Source organism: Oncorhynchus mykiss, chromosome 27 (assembly GCF_057628025.1).
Source record: "Oncorhynchus mykiss isolate SJ-2025 chromosome 27, ASM5762802v1, whole genome shotgun sequence".
Lineage (NCBI taxonomy): Eukaryota > Metazoa > Chordata > Actinopteri > Salmoniformes > Salmonidae > Oncorhynchus > Oncorhynchus mykiss.
In genome coordinates this window covers 49912296-49931205 of record NC_143048.1, presented here as the reverse complement: position 1 = coordinate 49931205, position 18910 = coordinate 49912296, and the positions used below count along the sequence as shown (strand labels likewise).

Genomic DNA, 18910 nt, shown 5'->3' with positions numbered 1-18910 from the left:
AACTGTTGCATTTATTAGAATTACTTTATTATAAACTTTTAACAATTTCGATGACTATTGTTAGATGATTGGCTGATAGATAAGTGTAGCCTATGAGAAGAGTTATGGCTGGGCCACATACAGATCTGGCATTTAACTGTCACTACTTTCACAGCTGTCGAAGCCATCGGGAGAAACATAAAAGTGAAAAAGGGACAGAAAGTGAAATTTCCCCAAACAAACAGCCACAACATCTGAATCATTCTAACATGTCTCCTTCAGAGGTTGTGTGTATTTTTGTAAACAACTCTAAAAAGGGATATTTTCTAATTTCATGGTTTCATATTTACCACTCCCGTGGGGTATAGTTTCTCACATCGTGGTTCATATTTACCACTCCAATAGGGTATAGGTTCAAATTTACCATAGGGGCCCTCTCTACCCTCTGTGAACATGCAGGTTCCCACAAGGGTCTAATTTCAGATGAGATCAACAAAGACACTCACACAGCTCTCTCTCTCTCTCTCTACCTCTCTCTCCCTCTCTCTCTCTCCCTCTCTACCTCTCTCTCTCTCCCCCCTACCTCTCTCTCTCTCCCCCCTCTCCCTCTCCCCCTCTCTCCCTCTCTCTCCCTCTCAGACCTCAGAGCCTCTCTAAGCAGAAGAAGTCACATCAGGCGTGAATGAATGGATAGATTCCAGACAACCCACTCCAAAGACATGTTTACTCATATGCTGTCTCTGTCTCAAATGGCACCCAAATCCATTTAAAGTGCACTATTTTTGGCGAGGGCCCATAGGGGTCTGGTAAAAAGTAATGCACTATATAGAGAATAGGGTTCCATCTGGGACACTTTATTTTTTTACATTTTTTAAATTTTTTAAAAATGTATTTCACCTTTATTTAACCAGGTAGGCTAGTTGAGAACAAGTTCTCATTTGCAACTGCGACCTGGCCAAGATAAGGCATAGCAGTGTGAACAGACAACACAGAGTTACACATGGAGTAAACAATTAACAAGTCAATAACACAGTAGAAAAAAGAGGAGTCTATATACATTGTGTGCAAAAAGGCATGAGAAGGTAGGCGAATAATTACAATTATGCAGATTAACACTGGAGTGATAAATGATCAGATGGTTATGTACAGGTAGAGATATTGGTGTGCAAAAGAGCAGAAAAAATAAATAAATTAAAACAGTATGGGGATGAGGTAGGTGAAAATGGGTGGGCTATTTACCAATAGACTATGTACAGCTGCAGCGATCGGTTAGCTGCTCAGATAGCAGATGTTTGAAGTTGGTGAGGGAGATAAAAGTCTCCAACTTCAGCGATTTTTGCAATTCGTTCCAGTCACAGGCAGCAGAGAACTGGAACGAAAGGCGGCCAAATGAGGTGTTGGCTTTAGGGATGATCAGTGAGATACACCTGCTGGAGCGCGTGCTACGGATGGGTGTTGCCATCGTAACCAGTGAACTGAGATAAGGGTTCCATCTGGGACACTATATAGAGAATAGGGTTCCATCTGGGACACTATATAGAGAATAGGGTTCCATCTGGGATACTATATAGAGAATAGGGTTCCATCTGGGACACTATATAGAGAATAAGATTCCATTTGGAACACTATAAAGGGAACAGCTGTGTCCCTTCAGCCAGATGAAGAAGAGGGAACAGCTGTGTCCCTTCAGCCAGATGAAGAAGAGGGAACAGCTGTGTCCCTTCAGCCAGATGAAGAAGAGGGAACAGCTGTGTCCCTTCAGCCAGATGAAGAAGAGGGAACAGCTGTGTCCCTTCAGCCAGATGAAGAAGAGGGAACAGCTGTGTCCCTTCAGCCAAATGAAGAAGAGGGAACAGCTGTGTCCCTTCAGCCAGATGAAGAAGAGGGAAGAACTGTGTCCCTTCAGCCAGATGAAGAAGAGGGAACAGCTGTGTCCCTTCAGCCAGATGAAGAAGAGGGAACAGCTGTGTCCCTTCAGCCAGATGAAGAAGAGGGAACAGCTGTGTCCCTTCAGCCAAATGAAGAAGAGGGAACAGCTGTGTCCCTTCAGCCAGATGAAGAAGAGGGAACAGCTGTGTCCCTTCAGCCAAATGAAGAAGAGGGAACAGCTGTGTCCCTTCAGCCAAATGAAGAAGAGGGAACAGCTGTGTCCCTTCAGCCAGATGAAAAAGAGGGAACAGCTGTGTCCCTTCAGCCAGATGAAGAAGAGGGAACAGCTGTGTCCCTTCAGCCAGATGAAGAAGAGGGAACAGCTGTGTCCCTTCAGCCAGATGAAGAAGAGGGAACAGCTGTGTCCCTTCAGCCAGATGAAGAAGAGGGAACAGCTGTGTCCCTTCAGCCAAATGAAGAAGAGGGAACAGCTGTGTCCCTTCAGCCAGATGAAAAAGAGGGAACAGCTGTGTCCCTTCAGCCAGATGAAAAAGAGGGAACAGCTGTGTCCCTTCAGCCAGATGAAGAAGAGGGAACAGCTGTGTCCCTTCAGCCAGATGAAGAGGGAACAGCTGTGTCCCTTCAGCCAGATGAAGAAGAGGAAACAGCTGTGTTCCTTCAGCCAGATGAAGAAGAAGGAACAGCTGTGTCCCTTCAGCCAGATGAAGAAGAGGGAACAGCTGTGTCCCTTCAGCCAGATGAAGAAGAGGGAACAGCTGTGTCCCTTCAGCCAGATGAAAAAGAGGGAACAGCTGTGTCCCTTCAGCCAGATGAAGAAGAGGGAACAGCTGTGTCCCTTCAGCCAGATGAAGAAGAGGGAACAGCTGTGTCCCTTCAGCCAGATGAAGAAGAGGGAACAGCTGTGTCCCAGTAAAATGTAATAGCTGAGATCCAGACAGTCTATTGTAGGCAAACTCCTGTATCTCATTGTTTAGGTAGGTGAGATAAATATATAAACTCTCACTGTCCCCTCACTGTCCTCTCACTGTCCCCTCACTGTCCTATCACTGTCCCCTCACTGTTAACAGAGTTTATTTTCAGCAAACTTATTTAACATGTGTATATAATTGTATGAACATAAGAGTCAATAACTGAGACGTAAACTGAACAAGTTCCACAGACATGTGACTAACAGAAATGGAATAATGTGTCCCTGAACAAAGGTGGGGGGGGGGGGGGGGAGTCCAAATCAAAAATAACCGTCAGTATCTGGTGTGTCCACCAGCTGCATTAAGTACTGCAGTGCATCTCCTCCTCATGGACTGCACCAGATTTGCCAGTTCTTGCTGTGAGATGTTACCCCACTCTTCCACCAAGGAACCTGCAAGTTCCCGGACATTTCTGGGGGGGAATGGCCCTAGCCCTCACCCTGAGATCCGGGCTCTTCACTGGCCATGGCAGGGCACTGACATTCCTGCAGGAAATCACGCACAGAACGAGCAGTATGGCTGGTGGCATTGTCATGCTGGAGGGTCATGTCAGGATGAGCCTGCAGGAAGGGTACCACATGAGGGAGGAGGACGTCTTCCCTGTAACGCACAGTGTTGAGATTGCCTGAAATGACAACAAACTCAGTCTGATGATGCTGTGACACACCGACCCAGACCATGACGGACCCTCCACCTCCAAATCGATCCTTCTCCAGAGTACAGGCCTCGGTGTAACGCTCATTCCTTCAACGATAAACACAAATCCGACCATCACCCCTGGTGAGACAAAACCGCGGCTTGTCAGTGAAGAGCATTTTTTGCCAGTCCTGTCTGGTCCAGCGACGGTGGGTTTGTGCCCATAGGCGACGTTGTTGCCGGTGATGTCTGGTGAGGACCTGCCTTACAACAACAGGCCTACAAGCCCTCAGTCCAGCCTCTTTCAGCCTATTGTGGACAGTCTGAGCACTGATGGAGGGATTGTGTGTTCCTGGTGTAACTCGGGCAGTTGTTGCCATCCTGTACCTGTCCCGCAGGTGTGATGTTCGGGTGTACCAATCCTGTGCAGGTGTTGTTACACGTGGTCTGCCACTGCGAGGACGATCAGCTGTCCATCCTGTCTCCCTGTAGCCCTGTCTTAGGCGTCTCACAGTACGGACATTGCAATTTATTGCCCAGGCCACATCTACAGTCCTCATGCCTCCTTGCAGCATGCCTAAGGCACATTTACGCAGATGAGCAGGGACCCTGGGCATCTTTATTTTGGTGTTTTTCAGAGTCAGTAGAAAGGCCTCTTTAGTGTCCTAAGTTTTCATAACTGTGACCTTAATTGCCTACCGTCTGTAAGCTGTTAGTGTCTTAACAACCGTTCCACAGGTGCATGTTCATTAATTGTTAATGGTTCATTGAACAAGCATGGGAAACAGTGTTTAAACCCTTTACAATGAAGATCTGTGAAGTTATTTCGAATTTTATAAATTATATTTGAAAGACAGGGTCCTGAAACAGACATAACCTGTGGAAATATAACACAGCTATAGTTGTGGCTCTCCAAAAAGATTAAATCTTCGTCCCAAACGACACCCGAATCCCTGTATAGTGCACTAGAAAAGGGTTCCCTTTGGAATGGAAGGTTGTCTCCCAGGTCTGGCCTTGAAGCATCAATAGTTTACCCACCCAGTCAGGATGAGGTGGGATAAAAATGTCTCTGTTTTTGTTTGCAGTTTGAGTTGAAAACAGCCAGGCAGTTCCTCTATAGGAAACACACAGTAAACACACTGACTGTATAGCTTCGGGTCTAATAGAGGGCCTGTAAGCGGAGATGCCTTGGGGCTGAAACAAAAAAACTGTATTTCTCTAGTCCATATGGAATAGCAGGGCTGCCTGTATTCCTCTATTCCATATGGAATAGCAGGGCTGCCTGTGTTCCTCTGGTCCACATGGAATAGCAGGGCTGCCTCTATTCCTCTAGTCCACATGGAATAGCAGGGCTGCCTGTATTCCTCTATTCCATATGGAATGGCAGGGCTGCATTATCCCGGGAGGACGTACCGTACTTCTACTGCATTATCCCGGGAGGACGTACCGTACTTCTACTGCATTATCCCGGGAGGACGTACCGTACTTCTACTGCATTATCCCGGGAGGACTACACTACTTCTACTGCATTATCCCGGGAGGACTACAGTACTTCTACTGCATTATCCTGTGAGGACACACGTAACTTCTACTGCATTATCCTGGGAGGACACACTGAACTTCTACTGCATTATCTTGGGAGGACGTATAGTACCTCTACTGCATTATCCTGGGAGGACTACAGTACTAGGATGAGAGACGGTCTACAGGGATGAGACAGAACTGATCAGCTGGTTGGTTTCAACAGAAGCTCTCTGTCTTCAAAGACTCAGCCTGCCCCTAGAGGCGTGTGTGTGTGTGTAGAGTGTGTGTGTGTGTAGAGTGTGTGTGTGTGTAGAGTGTGTGTGTGTGTGTGTGTGTGTGTAGGGAGTGCCTCAGAAAGACACCACTGTTGGAGAAATCAACCTGCAGGCGCATCTTGGTTATGTCCCAAATGGCATTCTATTCCCTATATAGTGCACTACTTTAGACCAGGGCACCCTATTCCCTATGTAGTGCACTACTTTAGACCAGGGTATCCTATTCTCTATGTAGTGCACTACTTTAGACCAGGGCACCCTATTCCCTATGTAGTGCACTACTTTAGACCAGGGCACCCTATTCCCTATGTAGTGCACTACTTTAGACCAGGGCACCCAATTCCCTATGTAGTACACTACTTTAGACCAGGGCACCCTATTCCCTATGTAGTACACTACTTTAGACCAGGGCACCCTATTCCCTATGTAGTGCACTACTTTAGACCAGGGTACCCTATTCCCTATGTAGTGCACTACTTTAGACCAGAACCCATAGGGTGAAATGTGAAGCAGGGCTATGATCAACATCAGTGAACTCTTTATAGGGACCCGTTTGGAAGGAAGTCAACTGGCTGTCAACAGGCAGTCAACGGGCAGTAACCACGCAGTCAACGGGCAGTCAACAGGCAGTAACCACGCAGTCAACAGGCAGTCAACGGGCAGTAACCACCCAGTCAACGGGCAGTCAACGGGCAGTAACCACGCAGTCAACAGGCAGTAACCACACAGTCAACGGGCAGTCAACAGGCAGTAACAACGCAGTCAACGGGCAGTCACCACGAGGTCAACGGGCAGTAACCACGCAGTCAACAGGCAGTAACCACGCAGTCAACAGGCAGTCAACGGGCAGTCAACAGGCAGTAACCACGCAGTCAACGGGCAGTCAACAGGCAGTAACCACACAGTCAACAGGCAGTCAACAGGCAGTAACCACGCAGTCAACGGGCAGTAACCACGCAGTCAACGGGCAGTCAATGGGCAGTCAACAGGCAGTCAACAGGCAGTAACCAGCAGTCAACGGGCAGTCAACGGGCAGTCAACACGCAGTCAACAGGCAGTAACCAGCAGTCAACGGGCAGTCAACAGGCAGTAACCACACAGTCAACAGGCAGTCAACGGGCAGTAACCATGCATTCAACGGGCAGTCAACGGGCAGTAACCACGCAGTCAACAGGCAGTAACCACGCAGTCAACGGGCAGTCAACAGGCAGTAACAACGCAGTCAACGGGCAGTCACCATGCAGTCAACGGGCAGTAACCACGCAGTCAACGGGCAGTCAACGGGCAGTCAACGGGCAGTCAACAGGCAGTAACCAGCAGTCAACGGGCAGTCAACAGGCAGTAACCACACAGTCAACAGGCAGTCAACAGGCATTAACCACGTAGTCAACGGGCAGTCAACAGGCAGTAACCATGCAGTCAACAGGCAGTCAACAGGCAGTCAACGGGCAGTAACCATGCAGTCAACGGGCAGTCAACAGGCAGTCAACAGGCAGTAACCATGCAGTCAACAGGCAGTCAACAGGCATTAACCACGCAGTCAACGGGCAGTCAACAGGCAGTAACCACGCAGTCAACAGGCAGTCAACAGGCAGTCAACGGGCAGTAACCATGCAGTCAACGGGCAGTCAACAGGCAGTCAACAGGCAGTAACCATGCAGTCAACAGGCAGTCAACAGGCAGTCAACTGCATCTCTATAAAATCGACCTAGATTACTGACTGATACCATATCTATAAAATCTACATTACTGAACTAAAAATAACAAAGCATTGAATGCCAGCACTGTATTTAACCTACTGTAGTGTCATTAATGATTTATGGGAAGCTACCCTAAATTAGGCTAAATAATGTCTGTTTCCATGAACTATATGAACCAGGGAGGAGAGAGAGAGAGAGAGAGAGGAGAGGAGGGGAGAGAGAGAGAGAGAGGGGGGGGGGGGGGGGAGAGAGAGAGAGAGAGGGGGGGAGAGACATCTGTAAACTCTTGCAAATATAGTCTCATCTCTCCCATTATGACATGATATTGAAACATTCCTTGGGAACAGTTTCATAGCCTCTAGCCTGCATGTCCAACTCCCCAGGGGCTAATAAGACAAAAACAACCAGAAAAATCTCCCGTCTCAGCTTGGCTGTTGCCCTTGCAGTGTGCCCCTTACCATAGATGCCTCATACAGCACAGGAAACGGGTAAAATCAGCACACGCTCACACAGTACCAGATCAATGTGGAGCTATATACAGGAAGTACCAGATCAATGTGGAGCTATATACAGGAAGTACCAGATCAATGTGGAGCTATATACAGGAAGTACCAGATCAATGTGGAGCTATATACAGGAAGTACCAGATCAATGTAGAGCTATATACAGGAAGTACCAGATCAATGTAGAGCTATATACAGGAAGTACCAGATCAATGTGGAGCTATATACAGGGAGTACCAGTACCAGACCAATGTGGAGCTATATACAGGAAGTACCAGATCAATGTGGAGCTATATACAGGAAGTACCAGATCAATGTGGAGCTATATACAGGAAGTACCAGTACCAGATCAATGTGGAGCTATATACAGGAAGTACCAGTACCAGATCAATGTGGAGCTATATACAGGAAGTAGCAGATCAATGTGGAGCTATATACAGGAAGTACCAGATCAATGTGGAGCTATATACAGGAAGTACCAGATCAATGTGGAGCTATATACAGGAAGTACCAGATCAATGTAGAGCTATATACAGGAAGTACCAGATCAATGTAGAGCTATATACAGGAAGTACCAGATCAATGTGGAGCTATATACAGGAAGTACCAGATCAATGTGGAGCTATATACAGGAAGTACCAGATCAATGTGGAGCTATATACAGGGAGTACCAGATCAATGTGGAGCTATATTCAGGGAGTACCAGATCAATGTGGAGCTATATACAGGGAGTACCAGATCAATGTGGAGCTATATACAGGGAGTACCAGTACCAGATCAATGTGGAGCTATATACAGGAAGTACCAGATCAATGTGGAGCTATATACAGGAAGTACCAGATCAATGTGGAGCTATATACAGGGAGTACCAGATCATTGTGGAGCTATATACAGGGAGTACCAGATCAATGTGGAGCTATATACAGGAAGTACCAGATCAATGTGGAGCTATATACAGGAAGTACCAGATCAATGTGGAGCTATATACAGGAAGTACCAGATCAATGTGGAGCTATATACAGGAAGTACCAGATCAATGTGGAGCTATATACAGGAAGTACCAGATCAATGTGGAGCTATATACAGGGAGCACCAGATCAATGTGGAGCTATATACAGGAAGTACCAGTACCAGATCAATGGGGAGCTATATACAGGAAGTACCAGATCAATGTGGAGCTATATACAGGAAGTACCAGATCAATGTGGAACTATATACAGGGAGTACCAGTACCAGATCAATGTGGAGCTATATAGAGGCAGTACCAGATCAATATGGAGATATATACAGGAAGTACCAGATCCAATGTGGCGCTAAATACAGGAAGTACCAGTACCAGATCAATGTGGAGCTATATACAGGAAGTACCAGTACCAGATCAATGTGGAGCTATATACAGGAAGTACCAGTACCAGATCAATGTGGAGCTATATACAGGAAGTAACAGATCAATGTGGAGCTATATACAGGGAGTACCAGATCAATGTGGAGCTATATACAGGAAGTACCAGATCAATGTGGAGCTATAAACATGAAGTACCAGTACCAGATCAATGTGGAGCTATATACAGGGAGTACCAGTACCAGATCAATGTGGAGCTATATACAGGGAGTACCAGATCAATGTGGAGCTATATAGAGGCAGTACCAGATCAATATGGAGATATAAACAGGAAGTACCAGATCCAATGTGGAGCTAAATACAGGAAGTACCAGTACCAGATCAATGTGGAGCTATATACAGGAAGTACCAGTACCAGATCAATGTGGAGCTATATACAGGAAGTACCAGTACCAGATCAATGTGGAGCTATATACAGGGTGTACCAGATCAATGTGGAGCTATATACAGGGAGTACCAGATCAATGTGGAGCTATATACAGGGAGTACCAGATCAATGTTGCGCTATATACAGGAAGTACCAGATCAATGTGGAGATATATACAGGAAGTACCAGTACCAGATCAATGTGGAGCTATATACAGGAAGTATCAGTACCAGATCAATGTGGAGCTATATACAGGGAGTACCAGATCAATGTGGAGCTATATACAGGAAGTACCAGATCAATGTGGAGCTATATACAGGAAGTACCAGTACCAGATCAATGTGGAGCTATATACAGGGAGTACCAGATCAATGTGGAGCTATATACAGGGAGTACCAGATAAATGTGGAGCTATATAGAGGCAGTACCAGATCAATATGGAGATATATACAGGAAGTACCAGATCCAATGTGGAGCTAAATATAGGAAGTACCAGTACCAGATCAATGTGGAGCTATATACAGGAAGTACCAGTACCAGATCAATGTGGAGCTATATACAGGAAGTACCAGTACCAGATCAATGTGGCGCTATATACAGGGAGTACCAGATCAATGTGGAGCTATATACAGGGAGTACCAGATCAATGTGGCGCTATATACAGGAAGTACCAGATCAATGTGGAGATATATACAGGAAGTACCAGTACCAGATCAATGTGGACCTATATACAGGGTGTACCAGATCAATGTGGAGCTATATACAGGGAGTACCAGATCAATGTGGAGCTATATACAGGGAGTACCAGATCAATGTGGAGCTATATACAGGAAGTACCAGATCAATGTGGAGCTATATACAGGGAGTACCAGATCAATGTGGAGCTATATACAGGAAGTACCAGATCAATGTGGAGCTATATACATGAAGTACCAGTACCAGATCAATGTGGAGCTATATACAGGGAGTACCAGTACCAGATCAATGTGGAGCTATATACAGGGAGTACCAGATCAATGTGGAGCTATATAGAGGCAGTACCAGATCAATATGGAGATATAAACAGGAAGTACCAGATCCAATGTGGAGCTAAATACAGGAAGTACCAGTACCAGATCAATGTGGAGCTATATACAGGAAGTACCAGTACCAGATCAATGTGGAGCTATATACAGGAAGTACCAGTACCAGATCAATGTGGAGCTATATACAGGGTGTACCAGATCAATGTGGAGCTATATACAGGGAGTACCAGATCAATGTGGAGCTATATACAGGGAGTACCAGATCAATGTTGCGCTATATACAGGAAGTACCAGATCAATGTGGAGATATATACAGGAAGTACCAGTACCAGATCAATGTGGAGCTATATACAGGAAGTATCAGTACCAGATCAATGTGGAGCTATATACAGGGAGTACCAGATCAATGTGGAGCTATATACAGGAAGTACCAGATCAATGTGGAGCTATATACAGGAAGTACCAGTACCAGATCAATGTGGAGCTATATACAGGGAGTACCAGATCAATGTGGAGCTATATACAGGGAGTACCAGATAAATGTGGAGCTATATAGAGGCAGTACCAGATCAATATGGAGATATATACAGGAAGTACCAGATCCAATGTGGAGCTAAATATAGGAAGTACCAGTACCAGATCAATGTGGAGCTATATACAGGAAGTACCAGTACCAGATCAATGTGGAGCTATATACAGGAAGTACCAGTACCAGATCAATGTGGCGCTATATACAGGGAGTACCAGATCAATGTGGAGCTATATACAGGGAGTACCAGATCAATGTGGCGCTATATACAGGAAGTACCAGATCAATGTGGAGATATATACAGGAAGTACCAGTACCAGATCAATGTGGACCTATATACAGGGTGTACCAGATCAATGTGGAGCTATATACAGGGAGTACCAGATCAATGTGGAGCTATATACAGGGAGTACCAGATCAATGTGGAGCTATATACAGGAAGTACCAGATCAATGTGGAGCTATATACAGGGAGTACCAGTACCAGATCAATGTGGAGATATATACAGGGAGTACCAGATCAATGTGGAGCTATATACAGGGAGTACCAGATCAATGTAGAGCTATATACATGGAGTACCAGTACCAGATCAATATGGAGCTATATACAGGAAGTACCAGATCAATGTGGAGCTATATACAGGGAGTACCAGTACCAGATCAATGTGGAGCTATATACAGGAAGTATCAGTACCAGATCAATGTGGAGCTATATACAGGGAGTACCAGATCAATGTGGAGCTATATACAGGGAGTACCAGTACCAGATCAATGTGGAGCTATATACAGGAAGTATCAGTACCAGATCAATGTGGAGCTATATACAGGAAGTATCAGTACCAGATCAATGTGGAGCTATATACAGGAAGTATCAGTACCAGATCAATGTGGAGCTATAGACAGGAAGTAACAGTACCAGATCAATGTGGAGCTATATACAGGAAGTATCAGTACCAGATCAATGTGGAGCTATATACAGGGAGTACCAGTACCAGATCAATGTGGAGCTATGTACAGGGAGTACCAGATCAATGTGGAGCTATATACAGGGAGTATCAGTACCAGATCAATGTGGAGCTATATACAGGGAGTACCAGTACCAGATCAATGTGGAGCTATATACAGGGAGTACCAGATCAATGTGGAGCTATATACAGGAAGTACCAGATCAATGTGGAGCTATATACAGGGAGTACCAGTACCAGATCAATGTGGAGCTATATACAGGGAGTACCAGATCAATGTGGAGCTATATACAGGGAGTACCAGTACCAGATCAATGTGGAGCTATATACAGGAAGTACCAGATCAATGTGGAGCTATATACAGGAAGTACCAGTACCAGATCAATGTGCAGAGGTATAAAGTATTTGAAGACAGGGTAAAGTGACTAGGCATCAGGATAAATAATAATAAGGTATTTGAGGTAGATATGTACATGAAGGCAGGGTAAAATGACTAGGCATCAGGATAGATAATAATAAGGTATTAGAGGTAGATATCCAACAGTACAGTAATACCTAATGCTTGTGTTTCTAGCTCCAACAGTACAGTAATACCTAACGCTTGTGTTTCTAGCTCCAACAGTACAGTAATACCTAATGCTTGTGTTTCTAGCTCCAACAGTGCAGCAATACCTAATGCTTGTGTTTCTAGCTCCAACAGTACAGTAATACCTAATGCTTGTGTTTCTAGCTCCAACAGTGCAGTAATACCTAATGCTTGTGTTTCTAGCTCCAACAGTACAGTAATACCTAATGCTTGTGTTTCTAGCTCCAACAGTGCAGTAATACCTAATGCTTGTGTTTCTAGCTCCAACAGTACAGTAATACCTAATGCTTGTGTTTCTAGCTCCAACAGTGCAGTAATACCTAATGCTTGTGTTTCTAGCTCCAACAGTACAGTAATACCTAATGCTTGTGTTTCTAGCTCCAACAGTGCAGTAATACCTAATGCTTGTGTTTCTAGCTCCAACAGTACAGTAATACCTAATGCTTGTGTTTCTAGCTCCAACAGTGCAGTAATACCTAATGCTTGTGTTTCTAGCTCCAACAGTACAGTAATACCTAATGCTTGTGTTTCTAGCTCCAACAGTACAGTAATACCTAATGCTTGTGTTTCTAGCTCCAACAGTACAGTAATACCTAATGCTTGTGTTTCTAGCTCCAACAGTACAGTAATACCTAATGCTTGTGTTTCTAGCTCCAACAGTGCAGTAATACCTAATGCTTGTGTTTCTAGCTCCAACAGTACAGTAATACCTAATGCTTGTGTTTCTAGCTCCAACAGTACAGTAATACCTAATGCTTGTGTTTCTAGCTCCAACAGTACAGTAATACATAATGCTTGTGTTTCTAGCTCCAACAGTGCAGTAATACCTAATGCTTGTGTTTCTAGCTCCAACAGTGCAGTAATACCTAATGCTTGTGTTTCTAGCTCCAACAGTACAGTAATACCTAATGCTTGTGTTTCTAGCTCCAACAGTGCAGTAATACCTAATGCTTGTGTTTCTAGCTCCAACAGTACAGTAATACCTAATGCTTGTGTTTCTAGCTCCAACAGTACAGTAATACCTAATGCTTGTGTTTCTAGCTCCAACAGTACAGAAATACCTAATGCTTGTGTTTCTAGCTCCAACAGTGCAGTAATACCTAATGCTTGTGTTTCTAGCTCCAACAGTACAGTAATACCTAATGCTTGTGTTTCTAGCTCCAACAGTACAGTAATACATAATGCTTGTGTTTCTAGCTCCAACAGTGCAGTAATACATAATGCTTGTGTTTCTAGCTCCAACAGTACAGTAATACCTAATGCTTGTGTTTCTAGCTCCAACAGTACAGTAATACCTAATGCTTGTGTTTCTAGCTCCAACAGTACAGTAATACATAATGCTTGTGTTTCTAGCTCCAACAGTACAGTAATACCTAATGCTTGTGTTTCTAGCTCCAACAGTACAGTAATACCTAATGCTTGTGTTTCTAGCTCCAACAGTGCAGTAATACCTAATGCTTGTGTTTCTAGCTCCAACAGTACAGTAATACATAATGCTTGTGTTTCTAGCTCCAACAGTGCAGTAATACCTAATGCTTGTGTTTCTAGCTCCAACAGTGCAGTAATACCTAATGCTTGTGTTTCTAGCTCCAACAGTACAGTAATACCTAATGCTTGTGTTTCTAGCTCCAACAGTACAGTAATACCTAATGCTTGTGTTTCTAGCTCCAACAGTACAGTAATACCTAATGCTTGTGTTTCTAGCTCCAACAGTGCAGTAATACCTAATGCTTGTGTTTCTAGCTCCAACAGTACAGTAATACCTAATGCTTGTGTTTCTAGCTCCAACAGTGCAGTAATACCTAATGCTTGTGTTTCTAGCTCCAACAGTACAGTAATACCTAATGCTTGTGTTTCTAGCTCCAACAGTGCAGTAATACCTAATGCTTGTGTTTCTAGCTCCAACAGTACAGTAATACCTAATGCTTGTGTTTCTAGCTCCAACAGTACAGTAATACCTAATGCTTGTGTTTCTAGCTCCAACAGTACAGTAATACCTAATGCTTGTGTTTCTAGCTCCAACAGTGCAGTAATACCTAATGCTTGTGTTTCTAGCTCCAACAGTACAGTAATACCTAATGCTTGTGTTTCTAGCTCCAACAGTACAGTAATACCTAATGCTTGTGTTTCTAGCTCCAACAGTACAGTAATACATAATGCTTGTGTTTCTAGCTCCAACAGTGCAGTAATACCTAATGCTTGTGTTTCTAGCTCCAACAGTGCAGTAATACCTAATGCTTGTGTTTCTAGCTCCAACAGTACAGTAATACCTAATGCTTGTGTTTCTAGCTCCAACAGTGCAGTAATACCTAATGCTTGTGTTTCTAGCTCCAACAGTACAGTAATACCTAATGCTTGTGTTTCTAGCTCCAACAGTACAGTAATACCTAATGCTTGTGTTTCTAGCTCCAACAGTACAGAAATACCTAATGCTTGTGTTTCTAGCTCCAACAGTACAGTAATACCTAATGCTTGTGTTTCTAGCTCCAACAGTGCAGTAATACCTAATGCTTGTGTTTCTAGCTCCAACAGTACAGTAATACATAATGCTTGTGTTTCTAGCTCCAACAGTGCAGTAATACCTAATGCTTGTGTTTCTAGCTCCAACAGTGCAGTAATACCTAATGCTTGTGTTTCTAGCTCCAACAGTACAGTAATACCTAATGCTTGTGTTTCTAGCTCCAACAGTACAGTAATACCTAATGCTTGTGTTTCTAGCTCCAACAGTACAGTAATACCTAATGCTTGTGTTTCTAGCTCCAACAGTACAGTAATACCTAGCAATACAAAACAATGCAGACAAAATCAGATTCACACAGAACCACTCTAGTCAAAAGTAAGTAATGTTGGTTCATGCCATCCTGACTCCTTTCCCTTTCTAGCACTGACTGTCAAGTGCAATTTTCATGACTGTCCTTACTAAACGCATCGTCCAAAGTAAGATTAACTTAGCTACTTTTTAACTGTCAGCAACATTAGTTAGAAATGTAGACTGTAGTTAGGGGTGTAGTTAGGGCTGTAGTTAGGGCTGTAGACTGTAGTTAGGGGTGTAGTTAGGGGTGTAGTTAGGGCTGTAGTTAGGGCTGTAGTTAGGGCTGTAGTTAGGGCTGTAGTTAGAGCTGTAGACTGTAGTTAGGGATGTAGTTAGGGCTGTAGTTAGGGCTGTAGTTAGGGCTGTAGACTGTAGTTAGGGGTGTAGTTGGGGTGTAGACTGTAGTTAGGGCTGTAGTTAGGGCTGTAGTTAGGGCTGTAGACTGTAGTTAGGGGTGTAGTTGGGGTGTAGACTGTAGTTAGGGCTGTAGTTAGGGCTGTAGTTAGGGGTGTAGGGTGTAGTTAGGGGTGTAGTTAGGGGTGTAGTTAGGGGTGTAGACTGTAGTTAGGAATGTAGACTGTACTTAGGGGTGTAGTTAGGAATGTAGACTGTTGTTAGGGGTGTAGACTGTAGTTAGGGGTGTGGGGTGTAGTTAGGAATGTAGACTGTAGTTAGGGGTGTAGACTGTAGTTAGGGGTGTAGACTGTTGTTAGGGGTGTAGACTGTAGTTAGGGGTGTAGACTGTAGTTAGGGGTGTAGACTGTAGTTAGGGGTGTAGACTGTAGTTAGGGGTGTAGACTGTAGTTAGGGGTGTAGACTGTAGTTAGGGGTGTAGTTAGGAATGTAGACTGTAGTTAGGGGTGTAGACTGTAGTTAGGGGTGTAGACTGTAGTTAGGGGTGTAGACTGTAGTTAGGGGTGTAGACTGTAGTTAGGAGTGTAGACTGTAGTTAGGAGTGTAGACTGTAGTTAGGGGTGTAGTTAGGGGTGTAGACTGTAGTTAGGGCTATAGTTAGGGCTGTAGTTAGGGGTGTAGGGTGTTGTTAGGGGTGTAGGGTGTAGTTAGGGGTGTAGACTGTAGTTAGGGGGTGTCGTTAGGGGTGTAGACTGTAGTTAGGAATGTCGACCGTCGTTAGGAATGTCGACCGCCGTTAGGAATGTAGACTGTCGTTAAGAATGTAAACTGTCGTTAAGAATGTAGACTGTAGTTGGGATTGTAGACTGTAGTTATGGGTGTACTTAGGAATGTAGACTGTAGTTAGGGGTGTAGACTGTAGTTAGGAATGTAGACCGTCGTTAGGAATGTAGACCGTAGTTAGGATTGTAGACCGTAGTTAGGAATGTAGACCGTAGTTAGGAATGTAGACCGTAGTTAGGATTGTGGACTGTCGTTAAGAATGTAGACTGTCGTTAAAAATGTAGACTGTAGTTAGTGGTGTAGACTGTAGTTAGGTATGTAGACTGTAGTTAGGTATGTAGACTGTAGTTAGGTATGTAGACTGTACTTAGGGGTGTAGACTGTACTTAGGGGTGTAGACTGTACTTAGGGGTGTAGACTGTACTTAGGGGTGTAGACTGTACTTAGGGGTGTAGACTGTACTTAGGGGTGTAGACTATAGTTAGGAGGGTAGACTGTAGTTAGGGGTGTAGACTGTAGTTAGGGGTGTAGTTAGAAATGTAGACTGTAGTTAGGGGTGTAGACTGTAGTTATGGGTGTAGACTGTAGTTATGGGTGTAGTTAGGAATGTAGACTGTAGTTAGGGGTGTAGACTGTAGTTAGGGGTGTAGACTGTAGTTAGGATTGTTTTTAGGGGTACAGACTGCAGGTCGGAAGGTAATGTAGCCAGCGACCGGAAGGTAACGTAGCCTAGCAGTTAGAGGCTAGCCAGCAACCGGAAGGTTGCCAGTTTGAATCCCTTGTGATGGGATCTGGCAGGAAGTGAGCTGGCTTACCAGAGGGTTGCTGGTATCAAATCCTAGATGCCATTGCCCGTGAGCAACAACTGCTGTACAGGCGCCCAAGTGTGGCAGCACCCAATCCAACCTCTATATGTTTGTGTGTCTTTGGGAGGGGTTAGGATGAAGTGGAAATATAATTTAGGTTGGACCTCTTGTACAATTTACAAATAAAGTGACAATCCAAATTCCCTCAAGAGACATATTCATCATCACTTACTGCTATTCGTGTTGAGATCTTCTGGTCTCCCGCTGAGGAGCTCTGGCATTTCTGTTCTCCATTAACTCTGCTGTAGTCTGGAGGTTGTTGGTTCGAAGCCCGGTTCCCCTTGGTTTTCCTATTCCCGGGTCCCTGATGCACAATGTTCAGCAGGTGAAGAGTACTCTCGTGTTCCCGGTCAGAGTTCTCGGCCTGGCCTCGCTGGTACCGGTTCTCACAGGTGGAGTGATGCCTTCGACACAGTTCTATCCGCGCGCGTAACCGTTCCACAATGGCGCTGTGAAGCTGCGGGACCGCAGAGCCCCGGGAGGTCGCGAGCGGCCCCGCAACCCCCCCGCCTGGCATAGAGCCCACCATACCAAGACCTAACATTGGTACGAACCCTCCTGCTGCGGGCTGTGCGGGAGTTGCTTCTCCCATGCCCTCTGGCACCCCGCAAGAAGTTCTATCAAAAAAAGGTTACCCGTGTTTTTACAGAGACCACAATAAAAACATCGAATATTAAACAGCTCTCTAATGATTAGGAATGATAATCATACAAAATATATATTTACAAAAAATATATATACTTTAGCATATTTGCCACTATTACCTGAATGGGATAAGAACAAGTCCCCACGAGGTCCTCTACTGATTTGATGACCGACTATTCGGTTCCGACTACACCACATGCAACGTGAATACCCTAACCTACTTCAGTCTCCTGTAATTCGACAGGAAATCAAACTTAAATATATCACGAACAATAGCATTTTAGTAGCGAAATTGACTAGAAGCGTTTTACGCAAATTGCGTTTACAATGAGTAGCTTACACATATGATCATAAAATAACCTACCACACTTTGCGACGAATATTAACTGTGTATTCAACGTGGACGAGTCATCACCAAAACAGAAGGTTATATTGGGAAAATACACGAAACTTCCAGCGACTCACGACATGATTTTTTTTTTTTTTTACATTAGCAAAAACAATAAAAAAAATCCCCCGTTCCCCTGGTCCTGATCAAAAACAGATGGTTAGCCTACATTTGGTCAATTCTGAAAATAACGAAACTGTAAAGACACGGGTAAGAAACGCCGAGGAGCGAACACACAAACTGATAGTGATTCTAGCTGGGCTGTGTCAAGTATTCCATTGACAATCATTTGTCCGTCCGAGCTGTAGCCTACACGGAGGCACGGGAATTGCGGGGGTACTAGACTCTCATTGTATGAGTATTCCTTCCTCTGGTCATGAAATACGCATATGGACGATGGTGCCCAAACGCACACTCTAGTGTAGGGCAATATGAACTACACACTGAGAGATGACCAGGCTGCTGTGGTGATAGGACAGAGACACTGGTGTTATTAACACAGGAATATTAGGCAGTGGCTGTCAGATGTTCATGATTGTAGTGGAGTAGTGGGCCCTTCCACTCCTTTGAACTTTTAAGCATGATAAGGCGCACCAGAAGTGAACCTGTGAATGTGAGACAGTCAAAGGTCTAACCTAAGTACTTCATTCTAATAAAGTAAAAACGTAAATAAAAACAATCCAGTGACAACTACAGCAGACACAGTAAGTAGGA

At 44.5% G+C, this 18910-nt stretch overlaps 1 protein-coding gene across 2 annotated transcripts in view; it reads right to left on the bottom strand.

The window, feature by feature from the left end:
* Positions 1-18641, bottom strand: part of maml2 (mastermind like transcriptional coactivator 2) — a 162268-nt gene extending 143627 nt beyond the window's left edge. The window contains exons 1-2 of one of the 2 annotated variants that reach the window (XM_036964717.2): positions 17928-18552; positions 17336-17780 (exon numbers count right to left, since the gene is read on the bottom strand). In XM_036964717.2, coding sequence (XP_036820612.2) covers positions 17336-17755 — 420 coding nt within the window. In that variant the 5' untranslated portion in view covers positions 17756-17780; positions 17928-18552. Of the gene's footprint in view, positions 1-17335 lie in introns of both variants that reach the window. The other variant, XM_090224049.1, reaches the window with a different exon arrangement.
* Positions 18642-18910: the final 269 nt, after the last annotated feature.